This window comes from Nesoenas mayeri (genome assembly GCF_963082525.1).
Source record: "Nesoenas mayeri genome assembly, chromosome: W".
In the NCBI taxonomy this organism is placed as follows: domain Eukaryota; kingdom Metazoa; phylum Chordata; class Aves; order Columbiformes; family Columbidae; genus Nesoenas; species Nesoenas mayeri.
Window position 1 is genome coordinate 1206141 of NC_137553.1, and position 20857 is coordinate 1226997.

General features: G+C 40.5%; 1 protein-coding gene across 1 annotated transcript in view; it reads right to left on the reverse strand.

Moving 5' to 3' along the window:
- The window catches only part of LOC308051419 (guanine nucleotide-binding protein G(q) subunit alpha), a gene marked incomplete at both ends in the record, with an annotated part of 109098 nt that overhangs the window by 55753 nt on the left and 32488 nt on the right, over positions 1 to 20857 (reverse strand). Inside the window, one exon of the mRNA XM_080361847.1 lies at positions 18397 to 18581. Coding sequence (XP_080217973.1) covers positions 18397 to 18581 — 185 coding nt within the window. The remainder of the gene's footprint in view (positions 1 to 18396; positions 18582 to 20857) is intronic.

A 20857-nucleotide genomic window follows, 5' to 3' on the forward strand; every position in this document is an offset into this window, starting at 1 on the left:
AACTATTTGAAACGTGTCTTAAGGGAGAATAAAGTTTTATGTCATGTCTGACATAAAAAGTGGTAGCTTCTTTATAAATTAGTCACAATCTTTTAATTGCTAGAAACATATCTTATTTCTACTCTGTCAAATCAGATGTCAAGCAGAGTTCATTTAAAGAAGGACAGCAAAGCACTACTGACTTGTCTTTCATGGCTTCAGGCAACTATCAGTCTCCTGAAACATAGTGCCAACTTCCATTATTAGGAAGGAGGAAGAAAGTCAAATAAAAACACTTTTTTTTTTTTTTCAAATAGGAATGATGAGCCTTGTTTATATAAGAGCTTGAAAGCTTCCAGTGTTGCCTGGTATGTGCAAAACTAATCCATCCTCTGACTAAGCAAATTAACGTGTGTTTTAAAGTGATTAATTCTGTTTACTAACTAATCAGTATTGACAGGGAAAGGCCAAAGTAGGCTATTTAACAATCATTTCGGAAGGTTTATTTATCTGCCAAAGCATAAATGGAGTATCCTCTCAAGGTGTTAGCCAAAACTGGACATAGTCCCTATAAAATGGACCATTAGTAATGAAAACTTTTTTGGAGGTTGGTTGGTTGGTTTGTTTATTTGTATTATGATGTTTCTAGTAAGCCCTTGTTTTTAGTGAGTGATAAATATGTGTGAAGGAAAGCAAAACTGAGCTTTTTGGAGTTAATTTAGATTAAATTAAATCTGGAAGAAGCTTTTGGGAACTGAATAAATAGGGTAGAAAAATGACAACATAGTCTATTGAGAAAAACTATGTATATAGCAAGACATCTATACTAAATTGTTTAATCATTCTGTGCAATATACTCTGGAGATTCTCTATGATGCAACAAGGAGCTGAAGATCTTGGGAAAAGGTCAACCCCAAAATACTGACATATTCTATCAAATCTCCTGGAGTCAACAGGTTCTACTTTGCCACAAATGTTCTGAATCTACCCCTGTAATAATTCTTTCACAAATGCCCAGAGCAGTTTCCCAGAAAAACTGGGAGACAAATTAATTAACCTAATTTAGGGAAAGTGCTGTTGCAGAAAAGACAGGCCGTATGTTAAATTCTACTATCCAGAAAGAAGCATATTAATAGGACCTATCTACTCTGTTCATAAGTACTATCAGAGAGAGAGAAAACTATTTCGGAAACCAGCATGAAGCTACCACACACACACACATAAGCACTTTGAACTGGAATTACAGTTTAAATGCAAGTTAAGATTGAACTAGATAGCTAGCAAATAGCCTGCAAGTCAAAACACAATATAGCATTAATTCACTTTAAGGAAAGAGAGAGGATTATATTGAAAAAGCCAACAAAACACTATTGACCTGACCCAGTACCAATTGATGTTATTATTAAGCTATATTTTTTCTTCAGTGAGCTTTAAACTCCTCCTCAATAAGAAAAATATTATAATTCCTTTTAGGACCTGTCAAGTAAGTATTTTCATTCAGAAAAAGAGGTCAGAAAGTCTTTTGCTCTTTGTATGTAACCCTCTGTTCAATTTAAGCAGCAAAAAGACAAATGTTTTCATCATCTGCTCCTGGAGTCAGTGCAAAGCTCCAGTATAATAGTAGGGGGGAACAAAATCCGACACCTGAAAAACAAAACACCATGGATAAGAACAGAATCATAGAATCATAGAATAGTCTGGGTTGGAAGGGACCTTCAAAGGGCATATAGTCCAACCACTGTGCAATGAGCAGGGACATCTTCAACTAGATCAGGTTGCTCAGTCATGTCCAATCATACCTTGATTCCATATATACAAAAGGCTTAACAAGCAGTTTCATCAAATTGAGGCAAGTATACATTTGTAGTCAGCCTCTAATTTTATCAGAGATCTCATTGTTTTTCTCCCAAGTAACCTACTATATTCAGAGGAGCCCATGACTTTTGTCCATCGGTCCTGGTATATCGTAAATACCATAAGTCCCTATAACTTCATGGCTATGACTGTGAGCAAAGCCTTTGATTTACAAAAAAAATTAATCACAGTGGTTGACTGATACCAACATTCAAACCTACCAAACCTTTTTCACTTATATGACTAACAGTATCTTGAGTCTGGCACCAATACTTCTATGCCAATAAATAAATACATAAATTATGAGCACTCTAGAAATTACTATCTCTAAATGAACCAGATAAATTAGATAAATTTTGTAAGGGTCTTACAAAGATCTGCACATTATGTTTTTCTCCTTGCCTCGTGTCGCAGTTTACCTGAGCTAGCAATCAAAATCACAATAACCACTCGCTCACTGCCCCCCAGATCCCCAAATAGGGGAGAGAATTGAAAGGGAAAGGAGAAATTCATGGACTGAGATAAACACAGTTTAATAAAATAACAAAATAATGCTAATATACCACTACTAATATATATATATAAAAATGGAAAATGGAAAATAGAATATGAAATAAAAGATACTTAATGCAATTCCTCATGAACTCCATCTGCACTGAGCAGCCAGTCCTAAGAAGCAGCACCCTGGTCCTGAACAGCTGATCCCAGAGAGAGAGAGAAAAATGCAGAAAGGTCCAGAGGCCTCTGCAAAACAGCAGGATGGCAAAAAGCCCAGATAAAGAACTTCCAAACGGAACTCCACCAAAATGGAGCAGAACCAGAATGGGTCTCCCCATCTGGAAAACCGGACACTCCTTAAATATGAAGCATGATGCTAATGGCATGGAATATTGTTATTGATCAGTCTGGATGTCAGTCAAGGTCTGCCCCATCTATGCCCCTCTTCCTAGCTGCCTCACACCTGTGGGCAGAGAGGCCAGAGAGGCTCCCAGACAACAACTAAGATAACAATAAGCTCTTACATTCTCTTTGTTCAAGCCATAAAACACTGGAAAGTTACTTGAAGGAAAACATTAACTCTGTCCCAGGGTGTTATCTTCTCATCCTCAAACTAAATCTAAACAATGACCGTGCTAGCTGCGAAAAAGAAAAGCTTCTAACTGCATGAAGGAAAACTAACTCACTTTCAGTCAATCCAGCACACCTTGATATCACACCATAATGGAAATCCAACTACCATATGTATTTGATGAATGATGATAACTGGTTCAAAAGGCTGTGTTGCCTAATTACATGTTGTATGCTGAAAAGTACCCTGCAATCTTCTGTAAGGATTATTTAGTGGCCTTAATTCACCTCAAATCTACTTTTATTAATATAACAGAAAATAATGCTACTCAGAACGTTCTCCTGTTGTATCTGCCATAAAAATGTGATGACAACAAGGAAGAAGAGATGGGAAAGGAAATTGCTTCTTCAAAGAGGACATCCTGTGGGCAGTGCTGTCTCTTACTGTCCTAGGAATACATTTATAAAAGGAAGGTTGCAAATCTTAAAATCAAGGGAAGTATTAAAAAACATTCCTAAAACACTATTTTTGAAGTATATCTTATATGATGCTGCTATGTTGGTCTTCCCACTTTTATTCAGAGATTCAATGGGTCAGGTAAATTAGTTATCAAAAGTAACTGAGAAACACATCTCTAAGAATATTGGCTATATTTAGATATTTTAAAATTATTTTTCCATGGTTATGACACCACCATATTGGCTGTTTTCATGTAGAACCCTCTCAAAACCGCATTACAGATAAGTCCATTTTCAGTATTAAATGTTCAAGCGATGTTCTTGGTACCAAAACAGGAACTTGACTGCTAAACTTTAAAGGTTGCTAGGAGTTCATGCCCCTGAAAAAAAAAGAGAGGTTGATAGCATTAGTAGCCCTTTTCTCTTCTTCAAGAGGCCTTGCTCAGATTAATTATGGTCCTTCCTTTCAACATGATGAGTAAATAAAGGTGTTAGAAAAAGAAACAAGTAAAACAAGTACTCAGGAGGGAAAACAAATTACTTATCTGAATATTGGTGGCAGCTTGACAAGAACTTGTGAGCCATACAAAAATCCTAGAATCATAGAATCATTTAGGTTGGAAAACACTAGCAGGGTGACTTCACCTCCACCCAGTTTGGGGGGCAGGAGGGGTGGGACCCTCAGTCAATTGACAGGATCCTCAACAAAGGAGGTACCAAGAGAAGCTGAGAAGCTTCTGAACCATGTTGTAATGCCCACAGCCACATCTGACCAGACTATAAAATGGGGTCCCCACTGTAAGGAACATTTAACGAAGAACTGTTGTTTTTACATAACTGAGGACCTGGCGCCTGACCCCAGCAGGGGAGAAGGACCAAGAGACATTGGACTATGAATCCTTAATGTAAAACACAGTCTTTTCCCAGAATATGTACTGACACCTGTATACATACTGATACCTGTATTTACAAGTTAATTTAGGGGAAGTGTAGCCAAAGTACCAGGAATCCATATCTTAAATAGATTGATAAGGGGAAGGGGATTGTGTGCATCGGGATAGTCTGTAAACCCTGAAGTACCCAACCAATGGGGAACAGGGGAGGGAAATTGCGGCCGGGATTTTGGGGAGATATAAGCAGCGGCTTTTTCCCTATTCTGTGTGCCTACCTTTAGGTAGAACACCCGGTCTTGCAAAATCATTATTAAAATATGCTTTGCCAAGAGATCCTGCCTGGGCCTATTATATTTGCAAAAGAATTGTTTCCTACAGATTTGGGGGCTCGTCAGAGAGAAACGTTGTCATCTCGGGGGTCCCTATTGCCGAAGGACAGGAAGGCGTGCCCCGTTGATTTCAATGGTCCTGTGGATCATTGGTGGGGACTCCAGGAGAGACCGACAGAAATCCTGAGACTGTATTGAAAAAGGCGGATCTCTGCAAACCATAGGGGAAAGGGGAAAGGAAAAAGTGGTAGGCACAATACAAGCGACCAGACAACTCTGTGCACAGACCAAGGTAAGAAAACAGACTGTTAAGTATTACCTTGGTGGTCGGGGGCATTCTGAGAAGAGGGATGAGGTGGAAGGAGAAGCCTCAGGACTCAGAATGGGAAATGTAAAGGAAAAATGATAACATTCCTCCATACAGTCCTTTAGGGAGGATGTTAAGGTATTGGGGAAACGTGTGATGTACAAAAAGGAAGGATAAATAGAAAATGATAAAGTATTGTGTTTTGTCTGGACAAAATAGCCCATAATAGAGGGGTATTCTGGCCAAAATACGGATCCAATGACAATTGGCTATGCAAAGATCTAAATTGGTACACAAAAAAAACCAAAACTGTAGGGGGTTTAAATCTTCCTCCATACCAGGGTGGGTTCAATTCCCCCCTTACTGCAGCATGTTTTTGAATGCAAAATGTGTGGCCTGATCAGTGTAAAGTGCACATAAAAGGGGGTTCAAGTCTCTCTTGAGAATGGGAAAATATCCTTTAGATGTAAACCATTGACCAAGTCTGAGACTAGGATTGGATCCAGCCGCACCTAAACTCTTCTCTGAAGGAGTTTAGAAAGCAAGGGGGTCCTTTCTGAACCTCGTGACTCAACAGCAGGGTCTCCCTGAATTTTTTAGTGATGGGAAATAAAACTCGGCATAGAAAAGGGGACACCCTGGGCCGAGGTATTGCAAAATTGGGAAAATATTTATGGTACAGCAAGTTTGTCAAGAAAAGCATGCAATGACCTTATATTGAGAAGATTGGCAAATTGTAACTAAAAATCACCTAGAAAACAGATGTCCTGGACAAATGAATTACTGGTATGTATAGGATGATTTGGCATATGACCACCATAAAGAGGATGGTCGAAAATGAGTATAAAAACCTAAAGAATTTTAGCTACAGTTGGGAGTAATTTAACTAAGGTGCTTGCAGAGCTGGTCTCTGCTCTCTGTATCACCTCTTGATTCCCTCCCCAACTGTCTTTGTTGTCCTCACTGCTTTTGCTGGGCTTCACCCTGGGATTGCTAAAGTTATTTTGCAGTGCAGCCAGCAGCAGATGTGTGTGTGTGTAGGGGAAGAACTGTGAAAGGGGGGGATGCACATGTGAATGCCCTCCGGTGTTACATGGGTGCACCCATGACCCCTGGCACCCTGGGGATTTGATTATGTGAGGAAATCAAACTCTTAAGGGAAGATGGGGATCGATGTGCATCATTATTTTCTAATTTTTTTCGGGATATAATCCATCCTGAGGTGAAGTTAACCTGTTATTGAGAGAGTTGGTCTGTCCAGAAAGATCATTTAAAAGAATGTGGAACTAACCCTACAGACAGGGGGAAACTGGACTGCTGGGCCCCAAGGTGATTCTAATTGAGATTATAATAATCAAACAAATGGAGATAATTGCCAAACAGTGGTTAAAAATCTGATTAAAGCTTTTGAACTTTTGAGGAGATAAGAGTAAATTGAACTGAAGTGCAGGAATGTAGACAGAAGCCAGAGGAGCACCAACTGGGAAAGATTTTTGGAAGGCTTTGTAATGAACTGGTAGCAAGTGTGTTTATGGATCTACAGAAGTATTTCAGAGAGCATGTGCCAGGTTGGCAGGAAGAATTTGCAAAAATTCTGAGTGTGGTCATGTTTGTGTATGATGGTGGGGAAGAGAAGCGGAAAGTTGAAGGAGATTAATTTGTTAGCAGCAGCTTTAGCTGGGAATTTGCAAGTGAAAGATAAAGATTGGAAGGGGGAAAAAACACAGAAAATTTAGACCAAAGTCAGTGATAAAAATGAGAGAATGAGAGAAAATGGAATACTGTTATTGTGGAAATCTGGGATATTTACCCCTAAGGTGGTAACTGTTAGAAATGACTAAAGGAAGAAAACTCAATACACTTTGGAAAATCAGAGGGGCTGAAAATGTTTTTGGTGGTGGTGTTTCTTTTTTTTTGTGGGGAAACTTGTTTAAATTGCAAAAGGGCATATAACTGATAAAGGAGGAGGTAATGAGGTCTAGTTTTTAGTAGAAACGGAAACTACCCTATCCCTTCTAATTTCTACCCTAAAAAGATCTAAAACTGAAGAAAGAGTTGTAATAAATGGGGTAGCAGGGGGGAAGGAGAGACGATTATGAATAAATTCCTATTTGTGATAATAAAAATTAAAAGTGTATGGGGAAGGAATATATTAGTGGAAAATTCCTCAGCTTATTTATTAGAGAAAAATATTTTACAGGCTCTGGGTGTGGAAACGCAGTTACTGCCTGGGGGATGACAAGGAGAAAATTTGAAAGCTATTATATTACCTGGAAGTTTGTGTTGGCTTTGGCCGGGGTGGAGTTAATTTTCTTTGTGGTACCTAGTATGGGACTATGTTTTTTGATTTGTGCAGGCTGGGGGGGAAGCGACAGCCAGTGGCACACTTATCTAAGCTCTTAGACACAGTGTCTTGAGTTTGGCCAGAGTGTGTGCAAGCTGCAGCAGCAACCGCTCTTCTGGTGGAAGAAAGCAGGAAATTAAACCCTGATGCTTTCTTGTGGAGAGATGACAATGGGCTGCACCTCTTCATAGATGGGTCTTTAAGGGTAATTCAGGGGAAAAGATACAATGGGTGTGCATCATTGAAGGTGTGAGCGGTGAAATAAGAAACGGGAAGGTTGCCTAATAACTGGTCAGCTCAAACATGCCAGCTATAAGCTGTCAATCAGGCACTGCAAACGTTAGAAGGAAAAGAAGGTACCATCTGCAATGATTCTAGATATGCATTTGGAGTAGTGCACATCTTTGGGAAAATCTGAGAAAAATGGGGTCTAATTAATAGCAAAGGGAAAGATTTGGTTAATGAAGAACTAGTTAGACAAATGTTACGTAATCTGATGTAACCAATAGAGGTGGCTGTAGTACCCGTTAATGGACATCAGAGGGGAAGCTCCTTTTGTGCCAGGGGAAATTGGTTAGCAGATGAAATAGCCTGAGAAGCAGCCTTAAAACCTGAAGCAATAACTATAAGTTATCTCACGCCCAAGGTCCTGGCCCCGCAAGAAATTCCAATTTTCAATGAAAAATAAAAAGAAGTCCTCCAAGAATTAGGAGCCAGGGAACAGAGTGGGAAATGGGTACTCCCAGATGGTAGAGAAATGTTAAATAAGCAAACCATGAGGGAGGTATTAGCAATTTTACATCAGGAGAGTTATTGGGGAACACAAGTAATGTGTGACATAGTGTTACAAAAATATGGGTGTACTGGAATTTATACTATAGCCAAGCAAATTTGTGAGTGATGTGTGGTTTGTAAAAAAGTAAATAAAAAGGCACTTATGAAGCAGCCTGCAGGAGGGCAGAGTCCAAGTTTATGACCCTTCCAAAATATTCAAGTTGATTTCCCAGAATTATTTGCAATTGGCTGAATTAAAAACTTACTAGTGTTTGATCATCTTACCAGGTGGGGAGAAGCTTTCCCCCTGGGCACTGCCACAGTGGCAGTGGTAGCAAAAGTGAAATAACAGATGGACCCGCACAGTTTGAAACTAAGGATTTGTTTCTCAAAAACTGTATACTCTTGTCTTCTATCTTCTCTCAGGCATCAAGGGCTTCTGGCACAAATTCTGCCATTAGAGTTTGCAGCTCCCAAGTTTCAGCCTGGAAATTGGGTCCTGGTCAAATCCTGGAAAGAAACTAAGCTTCAGCCAGATTGGGAAGGAGCATTTCAAGTTCTGCTGATCACCGAGACAGTGGTATGACCAGCTGAGAAAGGGTGGACTCATTACACACGGATTAAAGAGCCAATCGAACCTCCAAAGGACAATGATGAGTGGCAAGTATTGACAACTGACGACCCCCTTCGACTAAAGATACAGAGATGAAAATGAAATGAAACTTTTGGGCATCATTAATCCTGTATTATGTACAATTTACAAATGGGTTACTTAACATAAACATCACTGAAACTGAAGGTTCCCTAACAATTTGAGTAGATGATTGCCAGATCCTTAACTGTGGGGATGTACAGAGCTAAAGAGAACTGAGTTATGAAAACAAACACATGTGTCCAAGGGGACTGAATCTAAGGATGATTTAAATAAGTGCACAGTTTTTGTTGCTGTCTCTCATTGCCCCTCCTGGTACAGTGTTATCTGGAGCACAGAGTTTAGGGGATGGACAGTGAGCAATGAACAGTTATAGAGTTAAAAAGAAAAATTACTCTATATAAAGGACAATCTCTCCCGGGATGTGAGTCTCTGCAGTGCAACCCTTTGCTAATTACAATACAGGGAGCAGATGATTCATTAAGTGGGGTTTATGGATCATGAATAGACATTAGTAGAAAAGATGCCCTGGGAAGGTTCAAAATATATGGAGATACAAATGCCTGGGTAGAATGGATCAAATATATGGGGCAAAGCCTAAACAAGAGCAATTGCTGTGCCTGTGCACCAGGAAGGCCTGTGGCCCAAGTGGTACCCTTCCCTCTGGGATGGAGCGAAGATTGACAGGAGATGGAGTGCATCTTAGCCTTATACAAAGACTCTACAGCATAGGGAAATAAGTCATGTCACACTCTCTCCCTACGATTTCCAGCTTTGCAGGGAAAAATATCAAAATTCCCCCGGCATTTTCAGGAATAATTGGAAATCATACTGCCTGTCTCTCATGACGGGGCAGGAATGATACCAAATTCCTAGGAACATGAGTAGGTGTGTAGAGACACAAGTGGTCCTCATACGTCCTCAAATGCTTCTTGAGTGGATCTTTGGTGGTACTGTGGGAAGATGACACTTCATTCCATTCTACCCCCCACTGGGAAGGTACCTGTGACATTGTACAACTGGCAATTCCTTTTACCCTGGCATTTGAACACTGTGATTCATCAGGGCAACAGAAAAAGGAGTTTAGGTTTTTCCTTTGATGACAGAGTTTATCTCGATTCGATTGGGGTTCCCAGAGGGGTTCCCAATGAACAGAAAGCAAGAAATCCAAGAAATCAAGTAGCTGCGGAGGACCCGGGTAACTCTAGACCGGTCAGCCTCACCTCCATCCCTGGGAAAGTGATGCAACGACTTCTCCTTGGTGCCATCTCAAGGCATATCAGGGATAAGAGGGTCATTAGGGGCAGTCAAAATGGCTTCACCAAGGGGAAGCTCATTGACTTTTATGAGGATATAACGAGGTGGAGAGATGATGGCAGAGCAGTGGATGTGGTCTACCTTGACTTCAGTAAAGAATTTGACACAGTCTGCCACAGCATTCTTACAGATAAACCAAGGGAGTGTGGTCTGGATGATCGGATAGTGAGGTGGACTGTGAACTGGCTGAAGGGAAGAAGCCAGAGAGTCGTGGTCAATGGGGCAGAGTCCAGTTGAGGTCTGTATCCAGTGCAGTGCCTCACGGGTCAGTGCTGGGGCCGGTATTGTTCAATATATTCATCAACGATTTGGACGAGGGAATAGAGTGACTGTCAGCAAGTTTGCTGATGACACCAAGCTGAGAGGAGTGGCTGACACTGGAAGCTGTGCTGCCATCAGAGACCTGGACAGGCTGGAGAGTTGGGCGGGGAGAAATTTAATGAAATAGATCAAGGGCAAGTGTAGAGTCTTGAATCTGGGCAGGAACAACCCCAGGTTCCAGTATCAGTTGGGGAATGACCTATTAGAGAGCAGCATAGGGGAAAGAGACCTGGGGGTCCTGGGGACAGAAGGGTGACCATGAGCCAGCACTGGGCCCTTGTGGCCAGGAAGACCAATGGTACCTGGGGTGGGTTAGAAGGGGGTGGTCAGTAGGTCAGAGAGGTTCTCCTGCCCCTCTGCTCTGCCCTGGGGAGACCACACCTGGAATCTTGTGTCCAGTTGTGGCCCCTCAGTTCCAGCAGGACAGGGAACTGCTGGAGAGAGTCCAGCACAGCCACCAAGATGCTGCAGGGAGTGGAGCATCTCCCGTGTGAGGAAAGGCTGAGGGAGCTGGGGCTCTTTAGCTTGGATAAGACTGAGGGGTGACCTTTTTAATGTTTACAAATATATAAAGGGGGAGTGTCAGGAGGATGGAGCCAGGCTCTTCTTGGTGACAACCAATGGTAGGACAAGGAGTAATGGGTTCAAACTGGAACACAAGAGGTTCCACTTAAATTTGAGAAGTAAGGGTATCAGAACACTGGCCCAGGCTGCCCAGGGAGGTTGTGGAGTCTCCTTCTGTGCAGACATTCCAACCCGCCCGGACACCTTCCTGTGTAACCTCATCTGCGTGTTCCTGCTCCATGGGGGGATTGCACTGGATGAGCTTTCCAGGGCCCTTCCAATCCCTGACATTCTCTGATTCTGTGATTCTCTGAAATCAGCGATCATGCATTCAGAACAGAGCTCCTTGTCTATATTGCAATGAGCCTGGAGACTAATGTCTAAGTATTTATACTGCAGCTGGTGAAAAGAATAGTAGGTCATAAAAAACTATCAAGAAAACATCTGTAATTGTGTTAATGACATGGTGGGCTGCTGGAAGACAGCCTTCTGGTTACTTTGGAGTCAGACAGAAATATTTTTAAGGCATTAGAACTATTAAATAGACAAACCATCAAAACTGAAAGCTGTCAAGAAAATAAACTCATTCATGTGCATTTCACCACTGAATCCCTATCAATATTGTTTGTATTTTTCACCCACACCATGCTCTTATCCTCCTCCCCCCCAGTCTTCTATTACCCATTACTTTTTTCTTTATTTTCATTCTCATATTAAGCAATACTCATGCAGATATACAGGAATAACTGTATATGATCAACTCTGATTAACACATTGCACTTTTTTAGTTTTGTTTACTGAAGGTCTTGTAGACATGTTAATAAATTTGCCCCCCTTTCAGAAAAATAAATAAAAACTTCATTTGCTACCACACTGCAAAATTTTTAGCACACTTACTTTCTTGTGAAACTCATTTCAGGAGCCAGACATTTAACCCTTTATTTCCTTTCAAGCTGCTAAACTGTTATGGATTCTTTTAGACAGCTTGGAAGCCAGCTAGTTTTTATGGTCTTGAACATAGGCTTACCAGCAAGCAACTTCTTTTCTTGATATAAGAAACATTTAAATTGAGCTCATGCTTTGGCAGCACAGGAGTTTTTACTGACTCACAGGCTTTTCTGAATTCCAAAGCCACATGCATTTATCATGCAGTTCTTGAGAAACAGGGTTTGAAATAATTGCTTTGAATTTTTCTCTAGTACATTACATAGGTTGTTTTATATAATAGCTATAGGTCCAGTAAGTGCTATGTTTGCTGCAATTGTGCTCACTGATTTATTTTGATATAGAATTAGATTATTGGTCATAGAGAACATTTTATTATTAATTGGAATTCACTTTTAAAAGGTTTATTAAACCACATTACATCATTGTGTAGACATACTCATTTAGTAAACGGTCCTTAATTCAGATTAGCTTTTGGAAACAAAGTACTCTTGAAAGGTTTTATTATAATTATAACAAAGAGCTAAGCTTTGAGCTCTGCCCTAGTTTGAACCGTGATATAGAGGCATTTGAAATGTTAATACATGAAACATGCTAATGGAGATTGTTAGTTATCCTTTTCTCAACTACTTGGTCCAGGAACGAGAGACTGGAAAAGCCTTCTGTGTCATTTTTGGCCTTCTGAGAATAGGATGAACTAATGCAATTTTCAAGGTCCTAGATTTGCTTCTCTAGAGAAGTATATTACAATAAATGTTCAGAAATTTGTGGCTAAATTAGGTCATTTAGATTTGTCACTCACTGAACTATATATTCAGTCTTGAGTTATATTCACCTCAAAGAATCATGCAGACAGGAGGCTGCAGGTGGAAAGCAGTTTTGGCCAATATCACAAAGCATCCCAAATCCTGTTTCACTATGAAAAATAATGGGAGGAGGTGGTAACCAGAAATGGTTGGTGTATTGTGTGCCCCTGCTGCAACCTTCCACTACAGCAGTCCTTACCCACCCACTGATAAAAGAGAAAGATACAAGAACGACTGTATGGAACATTAATGAGTCAAACATGAAGACAGAAACGTTTGTAATGTTTTGTAATGTCTATTTCTTTTTATCAGTTTTGGGTGTTTTTCTTTTTTTCTTTTTTCTTTTTTTTTTTCTTTTTTTGCTTATGTTAGAAGAATATATGTGCTAGAAATGTGACATATAAATGGTAATGGAAGAAACTAACTTTTTTTTAGGAATGTAATTAGGCTTATGTTGTAAAACATTTTGCAGTTTTTTATTTTAGTACAGTCTCAACAAAATTGTTCAAAATATGGCTGACAGAATTCCAGAGGTATTCTGATTTCTGACATCTAAGCTACAATAGTAGCTGAATGAAGAGATTTACAACACAGTATTTTTTGTAAGCATAACAAATTCACTCAAAAGCTGACTTAGGCTAAAGACCTTTTCTTAAGAAAACAAAACAAACAAAAAACCCAACATACATATTGGTTATTGTTCACAATTTTTTAAATGCGATCCATTGCTATGTCAATCTCACTCCTACCTGACTAAACAGAGAACATTCATTATATATTTATTACACTACTAAAACAATTATTTTTGAGAAATTGAAATCTTTAAATGGGGTTTGCTGTATAAGAAGATACAGACATTATATTTGAAATAGAATGATTTTATTTTGAAGTAAAATGTACAAGACTTAAAATTTTTACTTTCTTATTCAGTACGAGTCTTAAAAACTCTACCTGCCACTCTTTAAATGAGTTACTGGTGTTCATAGTAGTAATTGGGATCCTGCAACTGAAACAGATCCTGCTCCTGTATATGACAAACACCTTTTATGGTATATTATACAACAACAAGAGGGAGATTCAGTGACTCATGGCATTCTGCAATCATTCAGAACTATTTAGATTTGATCATATATATCGTACAAAAGATGCACAGTTGAAAAATATCTGGACCTAACTTTGTATAAAACAAGTCTTTGGTAGTAATGGTGATTTCTTTCACCACATGACTAATTACACAAGGCACTTAAGTCACTGTTTGGTTTGACTGGAAGAAAAATTATTTATATCCATTATGGTATCTATTATGTAAGAAATACCTTACAGTGTGACATATATTATGAAAATAAAAGGAAAATACTAAGCACAAAAATAAATTTTAAGATTAAAATATTTCTTTTCATTGAGAAGTTACAGTTCCACTTAAATATCTTGGGGCAATTAAGGAAAAAATATTTTCACTTGTGCTGCAATACAATATTTTAGAAGATAAAAACATATTCCTTCCAAAGTTAAACCAGTAAATTATCTCATTAATAGTAAACTGTAATTGTTGAATGCAGGGTCTGCTGATATGAATCAGCAGGGATTCACTGAAACCAATGTTGATTTGTCAAGATTTCTTAACCTTTACCAGTGTCTCATTCAAAACTTTTCCTTATATCATCAAAAAAAGCATTGCCTTTTGAGAAATAAGTATTACTCCAGCCCAGTAAACAGCAGATATATGAATTCAAAATCTCTTATGTCAAATGGATTATGAGTGTTCACAATTATTCTGGAAGGATAAAATAACAATCATATATCTAGAAGTTGGAAGTCAGTATGAGGTAGAAAAACTGTTATATAATTACCATGTGTGTTAGGGGGGGTTTTGATTGTCTGGAACTTGACGAGGGTGATAGGGTTGAGCGTCAAGGGGAAAGGCAACAAGGTGGACATCTTGGTGGGGTCTGTTGCAGACCACCCAACCAGGATGAAGAGGCAGATGAGATATTTTGCAGGCAGCTGGGAGAAGTCTCCTGATTGCTAGCCCTTGTTCTTATGGGGGACTGCAACTTACCAGATGTCTGCTGGAAATACAGCACAGCAGAGAGGAAGCAGTCTAGGAGGCTCCTGCAGTGCATGGAAGACAATTCCTGACACAGCTGGTCAGTGAGCCAACTAGGGAAGGTGCCCCACTGCATCTGTTGTTTATAAATAGAGAAGGGCTTGTGGTCAACATGTCGGAGGTTGCCTTGGGCACAGTGATCATGAAATGATTGAGTTTTCTGTCCTTGGAGAAGTTGGAAGGATGGTCAGCAGAACTGTTACTTTGGACTTCTGAAAGGCAGACTGTGACCTGTTCAGAAGGCTGGTTGGCAGAGTCCCTTAGGAGACAGTCCTGAAGGGCACTGGAGTCCAGGAAAGCTGGTCTTTCCACAAGAAGGTAATCTCAGAGGCGCAGATCAGGCTGTCCCCATGTGCCAAAAGATGAGCCGACAAGGAAGAAGACCAGCCTGGCTGAATAGGGAGCTGCGGCTGGAACTTAGGAATAAAAAGAGGATTTATAACCTTTGGAAGAAGGGGCAAGCCACTCAGGAGGACTAGAAGGATGCTGTGAAGTTATGCAGGGAGAAAAATAGAAGGGTCAGAGCCCAACTAGAGCTGAACCTGGCTACTGCTGTGAAAGGCAATGAAAAATGTCTCTATACATACATGAGCAACAAATGGAAGACTAAGGAGAATCTCCACCCTCTGGTGGATGCAGAGGAAAGCATAGTGGCAGGGGATTAGGGAAAGGCTGAGGTACTAAATGCCTTTTTGGCTCAGTCTTTAATAGTAAAACCAGTTGTGTTTCAGGTGCACACCCCCCTGAGCCAGAAGACAGGGCTGGGGAGCAGAATGAACCCCCAGTAATCCAAGGGGAAATGGTTAACAACCTACTACACCACTTAGACTCAAACAAGTCTATGGGGCAAAATGGAATCCACCCAAGGGTTCTTGAGGGAGCTGCAGCGGTGCTCACCAAAACACTTTCAATTATTTATCAGTAGTCCTGGATAACGGGGGAAGTCCCAGATGACTGGAAGTTGGCAAACGTGATGCCCATCTACAAGAAGGGCCGGAAGGATGATTTGGAATTACAGGCCTGTCAGTCTGACCCCAGTGCCAGTTGTGACGTTTAGTCCGGCCTTTTGCCATTTTGAGGAGGTCTCTGGGCTTTTCTGCCTTTAACTTCTCTTTTCTCTCTCTGGGATTGGCTTTAGGAGCAGGCGTGGCTTGCTGGGCCTGGCTGCTCAGTTGTGGACAGAGCTCATGAGGAATTGCCTTGAGTATCTTTTATTTCTATTTTATATATATATATATTTACTAGCAGTGTATTAGTATTTTGTTATTTATTAAACTGTGTTTATCTCAATCCAAGTTTCTCCCTTCCCTTTTGATTCTCCCCCCTGTTGTGGGGGTGGGGGTGAGCGAGCGGCTATCATGGTTGTATTGCCAGCTCGGGTTCAACCATGACAATGTTTTGTACCAAAGTAGGGCCAAGGTGCAGAAAACAAGAAACTTCCTTTCCTCTTAAAGCAGCCCACCCATAATCTTGGAATCTTGGCAACCAAGAGATGCTGACAGTGCTCCTGGCTCCAAAGAGGACATTCCCAAGTGGGACAGAGCACTGAATGATTTTTAGAAAAACATTTTAGCAAAACAGTGCAAGGATAGTATCAACTATGTTTTTCAATGAGTTCTTCTGCAGACTACTTCCTGTGCATGCCATCTAGTAAACATACTTGCATATGATTAAACATCACAAGACTAACAATAAAGTAAAATGGAAACATTAGAGCAATTGTTGGTAAGACATAAATTTTCCTTGACCTATATACATAGCTTGAATCAATTTGCAATATGTTATTTGAATAAAAATAAAAGCCATGTAAATGTTTTTCTTCTTGCTTTCTCATGCATATTCCTTTTATTTTTGGCATTGTGGAGAATCACAGATGAATTTCAGTTTTGTTTTAGAAGTATACAGACTCTGCTAATTTACCTGAAAATCAGTATGAGCATAAGATTAACCTTACTACCCACGCACATACTGAACAACAATCAAATAATAAGCAAGAGAACATGATTAATAAATTACTGTGTGTATTTCTCTTCCACTGGGAGGGACAACACTATATAGTGATATAAATATACAAATTTTCATTATTGTATAAAAACAAAACCAAAAAAACCCCAACCCACTACACTTATTTTAATGAGGCTCAGTACAGAATAAACAAAAAGCCATTTACTGCATAGGACTGTTGAACTGCATAAAAAGAAATTTAAAAATTGTCTTGATTCTTTAGGTCCCAATTTATAATTAGCTAATTATATTTCCTTCTTCTTTCTAGAACATCTATTCATAACTCCTTAAGTATTAGAAATTATGCGTGCTATAATATCTGAATATATGGAGATGCAATGTCATATGCATTAATGTAGCTTCTTTAAAAAAAAACCAAAAACAACTTAAACCAGAATTAGGTTCTAAGTTTATTTTCATTATTGCTTTTCTCATATAGCACGCAGAGCTGAAGGCATTCTCTGTGCTTTTAACTGATATCCAATATGTTTTTTTTTTTCTTACAATAATGAAACATTTCCAACCAACTTTACATAAAATTATCAGGTTCAATAAGGCCAAGTGCAAGGTCCTGCACCTGGATTGATGCAACCCCTGGTATCAAGACAGGCTGGAGGATGAAGGGATTGAGAGCAGCCCTGCAGAGAAGGACTTGTGGGTACTGGTGGATGAAAGCTTGGACATGAGCCAGCAATGTGCACTTACAGCCCTGAAGGCCAATCGTATCTTGGGTCGCATCAAAAGGAGCATGGCCAGCATGTCAAGGGAGGTGATTCTGCCCCTCCACTCTGCTCTGGTGAGACCCCACCTGGAGTACTGACTCCAGCTCCGGAGCCCTCAGTACAGGAAAGACATGGACCTGCTGGAGAGGTTCCAGAGGAGGACCACCAAGATGATCAGAGGGCTGGAACAGCTCTGCTATGAGGACAGGCTGAGAGAGTTGGGGTTGTTCAGCCTGGAGAAGAGAAGCTCTGGGGAGACATTATTGTGGCCTTTCAATACTTAAAAGGGGCTGATAAGAAAGATGGAGACGGACTTTTTAGAAGGGCCTGTTACAATAGGGTAGTGGATGATGGTTTTAAACTAAAGGAGGGATGATTCAGGCTAGACATGAGGAAGAAATTTTTTACAGCGAGGGTGGTAAAATACTGAAACAGGTTGCCTAGAGAGGTGGTAGATGCCCCATCCCTGGAAACATTCAAGGTCAGTCTGGAAGGGGCAACCTGATCTAGTTGAAGATGTCTCTGTTCATTGCACAGTGGTTGGACTAGATGACCTTTGAAGGTCTCTATTTTTGTAATAAATTTATTTTTTCCCCACGTAATATTAATGCGAAAACTTAAGTAGTGCTGATACACACCAGAAAAACAGCTTAACTGTGCTCTGGACAGAACAAGGGCTGTGAGAAAGAAAAAAAGGTAACTAAAGTCACAGGCAAACACCAACCTGCCCTTTACCCTCTTGCTATGACAACACCCCCCCCCCCAGCACCTATGTTATCAGAGCAGTGTAAAGGGCAGAGAACTAGAGGTAGGACTGGAAGAAGACATTTTCTTCTAAACTTTAGGTAAAATATAATTACTACGTGATTTATAATTTTTAGAGACCTTCAGCATATTTCCTAAAGATAAAAGAGGAAAAGTTTCAGCTATTGAAATAAACAAAAATCTCACCTTATTATGTTCATACTTGTATGGGATTTTGAGGGTATCCATGGCTCTGATCATGGCCTGCATTGCTGTAAATATATTCTGGTACACCAATTTTGTAAAGCCCCTTTTGTCTTCATCAGAGTAACCTGATCCATGAATGATTCTCATCTGTTTGATAAATGTGCTTTTACCACTCTCTCCTGTGCCTGCAAGACAAATAAGAATATAATTCAGCCACTGGACACAAACACGACTTCACTGCACAAAGCAGATGGCTTGTTCAGTGCAGGGCAGAACACTGTCAAGTAGATATGGTGCTTGCTACAAGGACCAGTTCAACAACAAAACAGCAGTAACACAGTAAGAAGTGAAGCAACACTGAATTAAAACGTTTATTTTGAAGAAAAAATAGAAGTAGAAAAAAATATAGCAATGAGTTAATAACTAAACTAATAACTAACAGAATATATACAGAATATACCACTGTGTATTTAAAATTATAGGCATAAATTTCCATTCCTGAAGACATAGTTCTCAACAACAACTACCTTTAGGAAGTTACTATGAGATTTTCTATCACAAAAATTAATAGAATACAAAAAAAAATTATCATGCCTAGCCAACCTTCAGGATATTATGGTAAGCAGCAATATACAACCAATACACAAATTTGTTAGAAAGGCAAATAAAATAACAGTTACAGTTTTGAAGATTTCAACCTCATAAATACACAAAATGAGCTTTAATTAAAATTTGCCTCATATTGGTTAACTTTCATTACTTCCTTTAAATTTCCTCGCATCTCTGTACTTTACACAATGCACAAATAATAAGTTGTAAATTAACATTCTGAATGTTTAACAACTTAAAGTTAAGATCTGCTTGTTGGGAGTTTCATGCAGAATGTCACAGAATCAAAGAATGCTAGGGATTGGAAGGGACCTCAAAACCTCATCCAGTCCAATCCCCCTGCTGGAGCAGGAACACCCAGATGAAGTTACACAGGAAGGTGTCCAGGTGGCTTTTGAATGTCTGCAGAGAAAGAGACTCCACAACCTCCCTGGGCAGCCTGGGCCAGGCTCTGTCACCCTCACTGAGAAGAAGTTTCCTTTCTCCTCCATTGTCCTGCCTTCCTCTGGGGCCTCAGCGGTACGGGGCTCCTCAGGACAGCCTCCGGCAGAGCAGACAGAGACAAAGAAGCATTCAGTAACTCTGCCTTCTCTGTATCTTCTGCCACCAGGGCACCCACCTCGTTCATCAGTGGGCCTACATTGCCTCTGGTGTTAGTTTTTTCTGCTACATATTTGAAAAAGCTCTTCCTGTTGTCCTTGACCCCTCTCGCCAGGTTTAATTCTAAGGAGACTTCACAACCCCCCTGGGCAGCCTGTTCCAGTGTCTGTCACCCTTACTGAGAAGAAGTTTTTTCTCAAATTTAAGTGGAACCTCTTGTGTTCCAGCTTGATCCCATTACCCCTTGTCCTATCATTGTTTGCTGAATGGTCCTTCCAGCAGACATCAGGGAAGTTAAAATCCCCCACCACAACCAGGGCCTGTGACTGTGAGGCCACGCTCAGCTGCCTGTAGAGGCCTCATCAACTTCCTCACCCTGATCTGGTGGCCTGTCATAGACACCCACAACAGTATCACCCCTGCCAGCCTGCCCCTTCATTCTCACCCACAGACTCTCAACTCGCTCCTCATCCGGGCCTGGACAATACTCAATACATTGTAGTTGCTCTCTCACACAAAGAGCAACTCCACCACCACACCTGGCTGGCCTGTCTTTCCTGACAAGGACACAGCCATCCATGACCACATTCCAGTCATGTGTGCTGTCCCACCATGTCTCTGTAATTGTTACCAGATCATAATCTCCTGCCCTAACACAGGTTTCTAACTCCTCCTGCTTATTTCCCGTGCTGTGCACACTGGTGTGCAGGCATTTCAGAGAGCGAGCTGAGCACACCGATTTCACCCTAGGGGGGTGGGAGGCCTCCCAGCCTTCATCAACTCTAGAATGCTGCCCCACTGGGACAAGCCCAGCTACAACCGCATCCCCCTTTGTGCCTAGTTTAAAGCTCTCCAAATGAGCCCTGCTAATTCCTGACCCAGAATCCTTTTCCCTGTGAGATAAACCTTTCCCATGTATCACTGCTTGGACTGGTGTTTTGTAAAACCAGCCGTTATCAAGGAACCCAAAGCCCTGCCTGTAGCACCAGTCTTGTAGCCAATTTTTCACAGACTGAATTTTCCCATTCCCTCCCATATCTTCACCCAAAACTGGAAGGAGGGAAATCACTTGTGCCCCAGAGTCTTTTACCATCCGTCCCAAGGCCTTGAAATGTTTCTTCATTCCCCTCAGACTGCGGGATGCAGCTTCCTCCCCATCTGTCTGGAAGATCAGGTTTTTTTCCTTTGGCCTAATTTAGTCCCTCTGTGATTAGGAGAGCTTATCGAACAAATAAATCATATGAATAATTTA